Source organism: Toxorhynchites rutilus, chromosome 2 (genome assembly GCF_029784135.1).
Source record: "Toxorhynchites rutilus septentrionalis strain SRP chromosome 2, ASM2978413v1, whole genome shotgun sequence".
Taxonomy (NCBI): Eukaryota; Metazoa; Arthropoda; class Insecta; order Diptera; family Culicidae; genus Toxorhynchites; species Toxorhynchites rutilus.
In genome coordinates, this window is record NC_073745.1 from 58,494,756 (window position 1) to 58,509,951 (window position 15,196).

General features: G+C 34.5%; 2 protein-coding genes across 2 annotated transcripts in view; both read left to right on the forward strand.

Moving 5' to 3' along the window:
* The window catches only part of LOC129767798 (IQ motif and SEC7 domain-containing protein 1), a 424,090-nt gene that overhangs the window by 86,479 nt on the left and 322,415 nt on the right, over positions 1-15,196 (forward strand). The window lies entirely within an intron of this gene.
* On the forward strand, positions 6,122-14,884 carry LOC129767808 (transcription factor btd-like). Its single transcript, XM_055769017.1, has 2 exons — positions 6,122-11,573; positions 11,634-14,884. The coding sequence occupies exons 1-2, from the start codon at positions 11,559-11,561 to the stop codon at positions 12,402-12,404; spliced, it is 786 nt and encodes a 261-aa protein (XP_055624992.1). The 5' UTR covers positions 6,122-11,558; the 3' UTR covers positions 12,405-14,884.

Sequence of the window (15,196 nt, forward strand, 5' to 3'; positions counted from 1 at the left end):
CAGGGTTTGGAATCTTGACACAAATTATCAAATATGCAATACGCTACCTAGAATCCTGAATTTGAGATTATTCCGAAACGATTTGAACCTTATTTTGAATGACAAGGAAGGTACGTCAATCTGGAATTCGAATCTCAAAATTTTGGATCTGAATCTAAACCTTGGAAATACGGGAATTAAAAAAAATTGATGTTCTGTAATCCACACAAAACTGTACACGAAAAAGTAACTGGGAAAGTATTCGACAGAAAGTATAAGGGTAATGTCCAAGACACGACCGCAAGGTTAACGTAAGGTTACGAAATTATTGCATTCTATTCGCCTGTTTAACACTTTCGACATATCTCAGGAAGGAATAAAATTTAGTAGAATTCTTTGGATGTTTGTATCATTCAAAAATAAATTTGCTAAGTTTCATATCAAATCCCAGCCTCTACACCCAAAATTAATTTTTAGCACATGTTTTGTCAACCCGATTTATTAAATTAAATAAGCCTAAAAATAACAGAAAATGGGCTGCTCCCCAATAATTAAATATCATGTCTATAAAATATATGCTATAGCAATATAAAATCAATAAGAGCGAGCGAAACAGGAGACACATTGCATTGAAAGCTTTTCATATAGTTTGCCAAATACACGACCCAGCCCGAGACAGATATAGATTCTAAATTTGGCTTCTGAATCCGAGATCTGAATCGGTAACATAATTCTGATTACAGAATCCCAATCTAGAAACTTAGGTCGGACATCCAGGAAAAAATAGTGTTCGGAACACGGAATCTTGACTCTGTTTCTCAGATTTAATCGATTGCAGAAGAAATCCGGTACCTATGAAATCTGAAGTTGCATCTTGAACATGAACTCAGGATCGAATATAATTCATGAAGCTGGAACCTTGGTTCGGAATTCAGGTTTTGAAATCTGAATCTGGATTATGGAATTTTTAGTCTGGAAACTGAACTTGAAATCTGAAGTTCAAACAATAATGTAGAACTTGAGTCTGCATTTGGATTCTTGATCTTGATCTTGGACTCTGACATTGGATTTGAAATTGAATTCTGAACGTGAATTATGGATTCACATTCGAAACAAATAGATTAATCTGTATTCTGGATCCAGGATTCAAATTTGAAGTTGCAATTATTTTTTTTTTTAATTTTGTAACTAGTAACTAGTAACTTAGCTTAGCTGCAAAAACATTCGCAGCTGTTTTTGACAGTGTGGAAGATAGGTCAGAGCCTCATTCATCGGATTCTGTAGCAAAACTTGAATTGGGACGTTTTTGCAGTTGAGTTATTAACTAAAGAAAAAATTGATGAAGAGAAATCGATCGAGTCACTTACACCCCTTGCAGGCCCCTAAGCCCCTCAAGTTATATCAACACCATCACATTCACTAGGCTGGGAGTGCATAATAATGAAAGAATGGTGGTCCAAGGGCAAACCTCCAAAAATCTTTTATCAGTGCACAATGGTCCATTTAAGGCATTTAAGTGGAAATTATCATTTAGAACTCGTTTTTTCATGATCACCCTAATGCAACTTAGAAAAAAGCGTTAAATCGATTATTTTAAAAGATAGAAAAAAGCTTTGTTCTACAAAGTTGTTTAAAATAACTGGGGCTACAACATTGTTGAGCTATGTTCATCTCTATCTATAAAGATAAGAAAGTTAGATTTTTCATTTCATCGACAATTTAGGCCACCCTATTTTTGATAACATAGAAATGAGCGCTCTATCATATGTAACAACTTTGTCTAAGACATTTTTTGTCTAAACTATAAATATCTCTCACAAAGTTGTTTTTAGCGCCTTCTATCTGAGTTGCATTAGGGTAGCTATGAAAAAATTGTTTTTTTTTACTCTAACTTTTATATTTAAAATTCTACATCAAAATGGTCTTCGTACGACTTATAGGGCTTATCAATACCAACATTTTGCGATGCAGAACATGTCAATATCTTAATCCTGCTCAAAGTTACTGATGGGTTTTCATCCAAAAACTCATGACTTACATTTTAATTTACTCAAGCACAAAAAATAACATAGTTTTGAAAATCACATAGAGTGAAATCTGTTCTTTCAAATTCCGTCAACAAACATTTTTTTTATTTTTGCCCCAAAAAATGACAAATAAATGAAAAGAGCGTGTGTTTTGAGAAGAAATATCAATAACTCTAAGTAAAGTTGAGATATTGACAAGTTCTTCATCGAAATTTTTTTGTATTAGTATGCTCTTAAAGTATTGCGAAGACAGTTTGCGTGTAAAATTTGAAATATAAAAGTTAGAGCAAAAAAAAACAGTTTTTTCATGGTGACCCTAACGTAACTTAGAAAAAAGACGCTATATCGGCTAGAGAAAAACTTCGTTCTACAAAGATGTCTCAAATAATTGGAGCTACAACATTGTCGAACTATGTTTACCTCTATCTATAAAGATAAGAAAGTTAGATTTTTTATTTTATCGAAAATTTTCGAAAAGTTTCGAAAATTCTTCGGATTCACAAAATCTGACATCAATTTCAACTCTGTAATTTGAACTGAACCCATCATCTCTTTTTCCAAGCGAATTAACTTTATAGGTTAAATCTTCTGTAATGAGAAAAAATTATCAATCAATAGAACAGCAATTCCACGAAAAAAAATCTACCGAAGAAAAAAATGGCTCTGATTTTGCTCGAAATTCGAATGAACGAGGTCGCGAAAAAATTTAGACGCCTTTTTTTATGTCTCACCCCTAGGTGGAATTTATAATTAGGGTAGAATGGACAAAATTCATGCTATGGTGATCTGAAAAATGAGCTGTTTTTTCTGCTTGTCTTCAAATATAATATAAAAAGAAATGGCATCTACGCTCGACATAAATCATGAAAAAAAAACTTTTTTTTTTTAAACTATTGTGAAATTACTACTAAAATATCATTCATATGCGTTAAAAACGCAGATAGGTCGAGCAGTACCACCCTAATTCTGAATTTTGTGCCCTAAGGGAAAAATAAAATACACGCATCTGAAATTTTTAGAAACTAACAAGTACACGAGGTTAGAGTAAAATCAGAGCTAATTGTTGTTTTGTAGATTTTTTTTCTCCATATAGGAACGCGACATATAGTCAGTTTGTGTATTGTTCTTGCGAGGACAAAGAGATTCAATTAACCTTAGGAGAAGAAAACTACGCAAACCATATTGGCTCTTTTCAGTACAGAAAAAAGTCTCAAACTTCGTTTCATCTCTCTACAATAATTTCGTTGCCCTACTCCAACAATGCGGTCGTGTCTGTGGCGTGCCCAGGCATGCCCCTTCTAATTTTGTTTATAAAGATAATGATTCGGGATATAGGCGAAAGATTCGAGATGTATTATGAATTTGGTTCCGAACAGGTTTGAATGTTGGGAATGTTGCAATATATCTTCTCCACGTTTGTTTTAATATTTATGGGATTATTCTTCGTCAACACCTAGTAATTTATGGAATGATAGCTGAATTGTTTGATTCTTTTCTTTTGTTTTTTGAAAATAATGATCATTCAATATTTTCTAATTGCTTTGATACCAATGATCCACTTTTTTAACATAAGGCAATTTTATTCTAGAAAAAAAATTTCAACGAAAAAACATGCATTGATGTGTCGAACTAAATCGGAACAGTTTCAAATCCCAACTCACTGTCAAATACAAAGCAATTCCACGCCGAATCTGCTGAATTTAATCCTCTTGATAATTTTTCTTTTCGAATCAGACAGTTGCTTTATAGCAAAATCGAGAAAAACGTCAATAATTATGGATACGCCCTCATAATTGATCAAGTCATAGTGAAAATGAGAAGCTTCCAGCAGCGATATTTGAGAAAGAAAAAAATCTAGGAAATTATTCTAATACATATCATACTCAATCATCGTGCACACAAATCCCAACCTACACGTTGTGTGGGAGATAAGCTTGAATAGATGATGAACAGTTCTGTGACAAATGTGATTTGGGTTCTTTTTTCGAAAAGCCCGATTGACAATTAAGAGTTAATCGATTGGCAAACCATATATCCACTTCCTCGTATTAGTTCAACTGAAGCACACCCATCATATAGCCAACGACTTCGGAAAGAGCATTTGGATTGGATTCGATCGATTCTGAATTTCAAATATCGATTAAATTCAATCGGATGACCAAATATGATTAAATTATTTGAATTATTCAATAATATTCAAATGGGCATGAGATAGTTTAGAATACATAATGATATTCGATTTTATATATTGCTCAGTGACGGATGTTATAATTAGTTCCTTTTTCAGCTAACGATCCTGTACAATATATGCTATAGCGCCGTGATACAAACATATGATGGATGTTCATCCAAATTCCTATTGGATCTAAATTTTTTTAGAGGACTGAATTGGATAATGATAAAAAAATATTCTTTCTCTGTTGGTTTCGGTAATTTACTTCTACAACTGTGTTTTTAAAATAATCTATTTGAATTGAATCAATGCATATATACTACATAGTTCATATAACATTATTTTCTATTTTTCTTTTTTTCTTTATACTGAAATTGTTGTTACAGAGATGATCCTGACATATACCATATAATCGAACATAAACCTCAAGCAAATTTCACATTATCACAATGTCAAATGAAGCAATAACTCTGAAATTGAATAGTTGAAATGCTACTGGTCTTCAACGATGCAATTAAAGTTAGATGTTACCACGGGAAATGACAATCAGAGCACCATTTTTCACTCGCATTACGCCAGAGATAATCGGAAACGATGAAAGCCAAAGGCGACCAACGAAAGCGAAAATTAATAGTAGTCTCTTTTGTGGCAGCAGTGAAAGATCACCCACCTCCACTCGGAGACATGGGGGTTCTCACCACAAGGTGAGCCCCGCTGGTAGTCTGCAAAACAGTGCTAATTTTATGTGCGAAAACACTGTTGTTATTCAATTGGAAGACAGAAGCTGACGACAGCCATATGCCAGTGGATGGATGGGTCTTAGGCAAGAGTTTGAAAATTTTTCCAATCGAAAGCTTTGTTTTCTTCGCTCCATTCCGATGATGGTTACTGCTGCTATTCTCGTTTGTTGTTGATATTTTGCCATATGTTAGACAGGGTGGTCCATCAGAACTTGTCTCACTTCTGAAAGGCGCGCGGTTTCATTAAGGACGTCATTTAGATGGTTTGATTTTGAAATGTGTGTTAAAAAATTATATTAAATATTTCTAAAATTTCAGTTTGGATTGTTTTGTTCTTGGATCGTTTGTTTTGCCAGAGGCGACGCGTGACCAAGTGAGCTACCTGTCCAATCATCAATGGTGTGCGTGTTTTCTATCGTTTCCATTCCAGCGCATTAGTAGTAGTGATCGCTTCATACAGAAGAGCGCACTTGAAGATGCAGAAAAGTGTTTGAATGACAACGGGCTCAGATGAAATGTTTGATCCCGGTAATCTTTACTGCTTATCTGATTACATTCTTCACGGTGAACAACTTTCACCTATACAGAAAAGAAAATAAGGATATTCGGGATAATAGAGAAATTACAAATAAGTTACCTTCGATAATTCCCCATCGTTATTTACAAATTTTCTGAGATTGTCTACCTGTTCTATGAACAGTTTGGACAGGTGGGCGAGACCCCACTGTGGTTTGCTATGGGTTACCTTGTGTGTACAATATTTTAGGCCAAACATTAGAAAAAAATCGTTCTGATGGTTTTCAAATTGTTCATATATCTATTATCTTAATTTAAAATCTAATAAATATATCTGTTTATATATTTTTTGGAAAACTGAGAATATTATGCATGAAACATCAACAATTTAGGTACTCTCGGTTTTTTTCTTTTTTAGAAACTTTAGAACATTTTGTAAATTTTATATCGCCTCACCAATTTCAGAACATTTTATAACAAAGGCAAGATATTTGAATGAACTTTTTAGGAAAAACTGCGAAAGTTTATTTTTAAGCGAAAATATTTAAAAAAAAGATCTGAGAGCCTTGAGACCCTAGCTTTTGCGTGATTTTTTGGGATGTTGAAGCTTTTTGAAATATGCATGACTTCCCTAGAAACTTCGTTAAATATATATTTTATTTGCTGTAAAAACATATAAAATTGGTCAAGCGATTCTAAACTAAATTTTAGTTTTTAATTAAAGTATATTCGTTTAAATCAGCAGAAAGAAGAAAACATCAAATATCTCAAGTCGAAAAAAAAATACTTTCTGTATGTCTAACAAATTTGTTTTGCTTTTGTTTGTTTCATTCAGTTGAGAATTACAGTATGGTAAAAATGGCGGCCAGACGGCAGAAATTGTGAATCGTGTTTATGGTCCCAAAAATATGTAGACTTTCCTACAGTATTACAGTTCGGACTCGATTATATTACCTTTTTTTTCAACAATTATTTTCAAATCCTATACATAATCAAATCTCAAGAAAACGATTTTTTCATTAATGTATGAATGTCAAATATTAATAGAAAAATAGCTTTTTTGGATTGTGTCACATTTACCCGAAACCCACTCACCCGAATGACAGTTACCCGAAAGACATTCACCCGAATGTAACAAATATCCGAAAGCGACAGCTACCCGAATGTAACATCTACCCGAATTGACACTTACCCGAATGCGACATTTACCCAAATGCAACAATTACCCGAATGTAACATTTACCCGAGAATGTAACATTTACCCGAATGCTACAGTTACCAGAATGTAACATCTATTCGAATTGACGCTTACCCGAATGCGACATTTACCCGAATGCAACAATTACCCGAATGTAACATTTACACGAATGTAATATTTACCCGAATGCGACAGTTACCCTAATGTAACAATTACCCGAAAGCGACATTTACCCAAAAGAAGAATACATTCAAATAATACACAAATTTTACTATATTTGTATTTGTATTTGTATATTTAATTCTGATCAGTGTTATATAAAGATCATATTTGTCTCATACTTTCATTTCCATTCAAAAAGTATTTTTCGTGGGAAGTACAATTCGAGATAAATTTTGGATAAAATCCTTTTCAAAATAATGAAAAGTGAAAGAATGCAGTTTTATAACGTATTATTAAGTCCATCCATTCTTATGGATGACGCAGCTCGTTTACGAACGTCGGACGCCATACGTTTATCTGGTGCATCACGTTTGCAACCAGGCAATCAAAATGCATGACATGCATAATTAACCGGGCAAACGTAATGCACCAGGTAAACGTATGCAGTCCGACGCTCGCTAACGCTCGGACCTGATCGTCTCCTATGTTTCAAACAAACCGGGCAATTGGTCTAACACAGGTTTGCTTGCGAGAGGCCGCCGCTTTCGACGGCGAGTCGGCGGCCTACTCGGATTGCGTCACCTCGGCGGCTTGGTGTCGCCTCGATTCCTTATCCTCGTTAAATGGGGACTTCGTCCCCATTACATTGATCTCAAAATAAATTTCATCACGAAATAATAAACTCATGATAAAAATTGCGCTGCGGCTGCAAATACGTAAGTACCATTTTTTCTTATCTATTCTTTTCACATTTTCATTAAAAAAAATTATGTTAAAGTTACCTGTTTAATTTTCGGAATATTTCATAACCCATGCTCATTTCTGAATGATCTCTTGGTCTTAAAGAGCAATACGGAAAGGAAAGAAGACAGCATGTCAATTGTGCCTACACTAATTTCTAAAAATAACACAGCGAAGTCTTCAACATCTTTTTCGATTTTCCTCATTACAATTTCTCAGTTTACTTCGTAACTTCCTAACAGCAGATTCGACAAAACTGATTTGTCGGAATTTTTCCTTCTTCATTCAGGTAAACATCCCATTCGGGTAAATGTCGCATTCGGGAAAACGTTCGCATTCGGGTAAATGTCCATTCGGGTATATGTTGCATTCGGGTATTTGTTACATTCGGGTATGCGTTACATTCGGGTAAACGTGTTTCGGGTGAATGGGACACAACCCTTTTTTCTGACTCGATTATGTATTGGATTCGAAAATTAACGTTGAAAGTGAAATTGCGATTATATATAATCGAGTCCGACCTGTACTGTTATAAAAGAACATCGTGATGCAGGACATAAACAATTTGATTGAACTTCCTCCAGGTTACAAAATCAGGATACTTGAACATTGGGATTTCTTTAACGCCAATAATCAAAATCACATTTATGGCTTTCAACAAAAAATATTTTTTACAGCTTGATCGCTGGGGTTAAATGTTATATTCTCAAATTCTCGGTAGAATTTCGAGGTTTGTTGAAATGTTATTCCAATCAAATGGCAATTAGCAAACAATGTGTAATTTAGGATATGTATTTTTCCACAGAAATCAACAAATCTATTTGATATCATTGTCATATTGAATTATTTATCGTTATCCTTCCAATATTTTGAAACGGTTTTATTTAACTTGCCCTGTATGTGATTATCCTTATATCCTTATATCCTTTGCGTGCAATTGGTCCCCTTGCTACAAACAGTAGAATAAGTTGAAATGTAAATACACAATAGATATACGAATAGATTTAAGAATTGAGTGTGTGAGATTATCATTATTGTAACAATTTCCTTATAGCCCATCCTTTTCCTGAACAAATATGTCACCCTACTAAACTCGAGTAGACCGCGAGTAATCGGTTTTCTACCTTACTTACCTTAGATTTAGAAAATGTTTATGTATAGTAATAAAAATATAATTAAGAATTCGTCTCCTTTAAACTTATGTAACTGAGCCTGTAAAAATAAACGAATTTAATAAAAAAAAACTTGCCCTGTAGCGCTTTACCACATCAATAGAAACTTGAACCCCTTCCTGTTGACCAATTGATCAGAAATTTAGAACACACCCTTAACGCTGCAGTCATTATAAAACTGCGTATTTCATTTTAAAAATCCAAGATGGCGGCCGCTACAAAGTGGCGGATTACATATGTTCTCAAAACCCCATCAATATGGGTATCAAATAAAAGGACTTGACTAGTAGAACACAATTATACATAATAAATGTAAATCCAAAATGGCCGCAAGAACAAAATGGCGATATATATTTTTTATAACCCAATAAATATGGGTATCAAATGAAAGGGATTGACTAGTAGAACACAGTTATTTATAAAAAAATGCAAATCCAAAATGGCTACCACCACAAAATGGCCACAATTACATATTTTCTCAAAACAAATCCCATCAAAATGGGTATCAAGTGAAAGGGCTTGACCAGTAGATCACAGTATTTTATGGAACATTCAAATCCAAGATGGCTGCTATATCAAAATAGTCAATTACTTTTTTACATGGTTTCATTCAAACTGCCCTGTTGTTTGTATGTATGTTTGTATCTCTGTAGGGTTGTCCCACATTAAAGGGGCTAGTACACTATGGAAAAATGAAAAAATTAAAAAAAAACATATTTCTGGCTTAGAATGTTCTCTGGGATGTCTACTTTACTGTAGTTTTTGTCCCAGGTTTGTCCGATGCTCCGTTCCAAAGTTACAAGCCCATTAGTGGACCTAATGGGCTTGTCTTTGCGTAAGAAGCGCGGATCCAACATTTCAAACGAGTTTTCCTCGGAACCATATTTTGCAAACTGGTGGGAGTTCTACGGAACGGTCCATCCGATTTTGATGAAATAGTTTTTCCTAGATTCTCCACTAAATTTCCTGTCATTGTACGTAGGATTTTTTTTATATTTTGAAAAATAAATTTTTTATGAATGTTTTTGTCTCGATTTTTGAGGCGAAAACGCTTTTTTTTACAAAAAAAATCGCAATTTCGTCAAAAATCATTTTTTTGGAAAAATCCTACGATTACAGAATATTTATCCAAGATCACGTAAAAAAATCATTGGTTGAAATCGGTCCACTAGAAAAACTTGTAGATCTCCCACTAGTTTACAAGGTTTTTGGCTGCAAGGGTTCAACAAACCGGTTGCGGCTATTCAGGGGACTGTCCAATTGACATCATTTATGTTTGTTTGTTAAGTAATATATGCATAATAAAACGGCGATATCAGATAAATCATAGTAATTTATTTTCTCGTTGAAAAAACTCGCGAAAATCACATATTTTTTATGATGTTCATAGTGTACAAATTTGCCTCCATTCTTTTTAACTTATTGATCTGAAATTTGAAACAAACCTTTATCTCTGCTGTCATTTTAATACTGTGTATATTACATTATCTTGAAAAATCCAATTTGGCCGGCGGTAAATGAATCACTTGACTTGGAGAACACACTACATTATGAGCAACATAAATTCAAAGAGGTGTAGGTTTTTTCTTGTAGTCCTCTCAATATCGGTATAGAATGAAATAATTTGACTAATAGAATACGGTACATCATCAAAATATTCCGAAGAAAATTAGGTAAGAAATAAAATTAAAAAAAGTTGAATGGTTTTATTGTAGAGATGTATATTAATCATACACATAATGTACTAAAAACTAGAAAATAAAAAAGTAAAAAAAAACTTTCTAAGTTAAACGGCTTAATGTACTAAAAGCTAGAAATTAATTGGGCAAGTAGCAGTTAGTAGTTATCACTTCCTTTCCTTCATTAATCCAGGGCATGAGACTAAAATAAAATCGTGGGGCTCGTCGGATTTCCATTATCCACAGTTAGTTGTTTCATATATGTTTTTTTTTTAACTTTTCTTGATTCAATCTACTCAACATTACCATCATTCGTTTTTCCCGAGCAGCAACAGGTCTAATGCCAATCGCTTCCAGTGATGATGGGTTTCAACATGAAAACCGAAACGGATCGGAAATTAGTTTCACAACTCATAGAGAAATATTGTTGCACTCTCTTCCAAGCCGGCTCCGATCGTGTAACCTACTATAATCGATACCCCGTTGGCGTTTGCACCGGGTCTAGACGAGGTCATTTTGGAATATCAAATTGCTCTGCTACCACAACGACAACCGACTGCTACTGCTGTTGCTACAACTGAAAACCGGACGGCTCAATGTAAGCCAACCGTGATTAGATCAAATCCAGTTCAGTTCTTATGCTGCGCCACTAATTCATGCCACTGTGTGTCTTTTCTACCCAACGGTTGATTTTGTCAACGCATTTTTTTAACTAGCGCAGAACAGTTGTAGTGATTTATTGCCTCACTTCCTGCCTGTGCCTCTTATGCTCGCGGGTTGTGCTGGATCCAAGGCTACTTGTGATCAGCTAGCTACTTGTGGCGAATTTCCGAACGGACCGAAGCAGCGGTGGTCGTCATAACTTGGTGTCACCTCGTTTGAGCTGAACCGATTAGCAGAACCAGCATTGAATTATTCATGATGCGATGATCTAATCTTCATTCCGCATGTCCGTCCTCCGTGTGTGCGATCGTAGTTTTTGCGGGGCACTTCTTTCGCACTGTTTAACTGATGTGTTGGAGAAAGCGATTCATTTAGGACGATTCAATTGGTTGTTTAATTTCCGATTTCGTCGAAGCGGGGGTGGTCGATATAAAGACTATTGGGAGGTTTGTTTGCGTTATCAGTACTCTGTGTTTCCTCGAATCAACAGCATCACATCGACGGTACAATGTTTTCCAAATTGGTGAGTGCCAAAACGATAAACTCTTATGGAGGCTTTCTAAACATATTCCTTTTTTTATAGCTAATTCTTGCATGCCTGCTGGTTGCCACCGCCTTCGCTGAGCCTGGCTTCGAACATCCCTCGCTTAGCTATGGCGCTAATCTCTTGGGAGGATTTAATCCCGAGTTGTACACCACTGTCAAAGCCCTATCTCCCCTGCAGTACGGATCATCCTATCCACTGTTGTACTCCGCCGCCGCACAGCTGTACGCAAATTCCCTGCAAAAGCCCGTCCGGCAGTACGCCAGTGCTCCCCTCCAGTACGCAAGTGCCTTCCCGGTAAGCTACGCTGCCCCCGCTCCCCTAGCTTACACCAACCAACCCACTAGCCACCTAACATACGGAGCAATTCCCTCTCCGCTAACCTATGCCGGGCAGTCCTTTTACAACCCCCAATACGCTTCGTACGCAGCCGCTCCCGTTTACACCCCCACATTGGCATACGGTAGCAGCAGCAGCAGCGGCGGAAGCGGAAGCGGAGGCTCACCATCAGCATCAGCCCTCAATTACGCCGCTGCTGCTGCCGCCGCAGCCGCCAACGCTCAAGCTCTCGGAAATTCTGCCTACACCACTGCCACTTCCGTCCAGGGAGCTCTGGACGCAGCTCTGGGACGGTCTGCCGAGCTCTTCTACGGCCGCAGAGTACCATTTGCATTTACCGGTCAAACTGCCGCGGGTGCAGCGACCCAAGAAGCCGCACGCCAAGCGGCCGCCGTCCAATTTCCTTCGGCTTACAATTCGGCGTCGGCCCTGGTGGAAACACCCGCGCAGGCTCGATCAGATAGTCAATAGGATCCGATGGTTCGAGAAGCACCTCCGGAGGAGCCACAAGCTGGGGGAGGAACGCTAAAGACCGGAACTCTCTTCTTACCGCGCAGGCGAAATTGATGTTTTGATTTTATTTCGCCAAACCCTCGCACCGTTGTTGTTTAATTATTTATTCTGTTGATACTAGTTAGTGTTATAGATAATTACAAATAAAATGGAAAAAAATGAAAAGAGTGATAAAAATAAGGGTTTTTTATTTTAATGAGAGAAGGTTTTGTGAAAGTCATCGGAATACTTGAATGCTGTGCAGAAATTAAGGCGACACGAATGAGCAATTGATTATTGGCAGTAGAAAAAAGGCATATTGCGTGACTTATAGAAATCTATTATAATGGAAATAATTGGCGAAAAAATATGAAAAAATAATACATCAATGAAGATCATGAAGAAGAATCTGTCGAAAAAAGGTTTGTTCCAATTTGGCTCGAACCTTGCAAATTTCTGACGTAGGTTCACGTGTTTCTATAATAGCTTAAATTCAGAATGTTTTTTAGTCTCGTTCAATGAAATAGTTTTAACATTAATGATTTTTTTTGCAACCAACGGGTTTGGGTGATTTTCATACCAATTCAATCAGAATTTCTCTAAGATTTGTGTGATATGCTATACATTACTATTCCTCAAAAAAAATAGTTGAAATTGACAGAAGTTGGAAGCATTATAATTTTTCCATACATTTGTTTTATTCTATCCAAACAGAGTCGTTTATAATACTTGCAACCACTCACCCAATCATTTTCCAACATGGGCTTTTTCCAAAATTCTTATTGTCAAGACTAGAAGCTAATGAACTTCGAAGTTTTAAAACCGCATAAAACAAGAAAAATACAATTTTTGCCAATTGTTGCTCTACTACTGAACGGATTGATCGCACCTAAATCGTTCGTCTCGGAATGTGTAATGTAGACTCAGAGCAGTGCATTCATTATCACTAAGAAAACACACTGTGATATATGGCCGACCAGCTTGTGTACTGTTCTTGCGTGGACAAGACAACTTAATCAACCATCCTCAGCTGTTTCTATAAAACCTCGCAAACCATCGATTCTTATCAGGGCCTCCCAAATTTTTCACCAATGAGTTTATTCTATAGATTCGTTTCCTTCCAGAATAATGTCCAGACTGATAAACGAACGAATTTAAAAACATCATTTTGGAGGCCTACGTCAATAATGAATCTCTACAATTCACAATAATGGAATTTAAGGGTGAAAATCAAATACTAAGAGAAAGTAGGCGCAAACGCAAAACAAATTTCAGTCATAGAAAATCATTTCATGTTTACCCGGGTACCGATTTATCCTTGAAGCCAGAATTATTTTCGAAGTACGTTTAACGCATATTTTATTGACACTGCGAAATTGCTCTAAAAAAGTGAGTGTAAAGAAAAAGAGAGAAAGGGAGATTGAAGAAAATGTATAACAATAGAAAAAAATAATGCATACAGTTTGATACTGAAGATTTGATTAAGTCGAAACAGATACTCTACAGATACAAAATTGATGAAAATCGTTATTATTACAAATTACAAATTATGAAAAAATACAAAAACAACAAAAAATTACAAAATGACAACAATGATAAAAATAACAAAAATGACAAAATACAAAAATTAGAAATTACAATAAATTACAATAGGAAATCAAAAAAAAAATGAAATATAAAAAAAAATTATAAAAATTACAAAAACTACGGAAATTAGAAAAGTTTCCAAAAATTACAAAAATAACAAGTGACAAATCTAATAACAATGACAAAATTGATAAAAATAACAAGAATAATAAAAATGACAAAATACTAGAATTGGAAGGATTAAGAAAACTACGATAAGAGCTCAAGAAAAATATACCATATGAAAGAAATATATTTTATACAAATCATTAAAAATGCCAAAAAAATAAAAAAATTACAATTACAGAAATTACAAAAAACATAAAAACATACACATACATAAATTACAAGAATAAAAAAAAACTGAAAACAACCAAAAATTTACAAAACGATAAGTTAAAAATCTAATAACAATGATAAAATACAGAAATTAGAAGAATTACGAGAATTACAATAAGAGCTCAACTCAATTGAACCCAAAATATAAAATATAAAAAATATATTTTATGGAAATTATAAAAAAATATCATAATTAGAAATGTTGCAAAAATTACAATTCGGATAAAAATAACAAAAATTACAGAAATTACCGAAAATAAAAAAAAACAATTATGCATAACATAAACGCATGAAAACTACAAAACATATTAAATTGAAAAGAATTATAAAAATAACATAAAAACAAAAATTACAGAAACGACAAAGTTACAAAGTTGCAAACTTAATTACAATGACAAAATGGGTAAAACTATCAAAAGTAACAAAAATAACAAAAAAAATACGAAATACAAGAATTAGAAGGATTACGAAAATTGAAATAAGAACACAAGAAAAACATAAAATATGAAAAAAAATATAAATTATAAAAATTACAAAAATTATAAAAATCCAAAATTTACAAAAATCACAATAATTAGAAAATATATCAACATTTTTAAAAATTACATAAATAACAAAAAATACAAATATTTCGAAAATTACAGAAATTACAGAAAAATACCAGAATTACAAAAAATACAAAAATTGCAAAAATTACAAAAATAACAACAATTACAAAAATTGCAAAAATCACAAAAATGACAGAAATTACCGAAAATACAAAACATACAAAAATAACAATTACGCATAACGTATAACGCATGAAA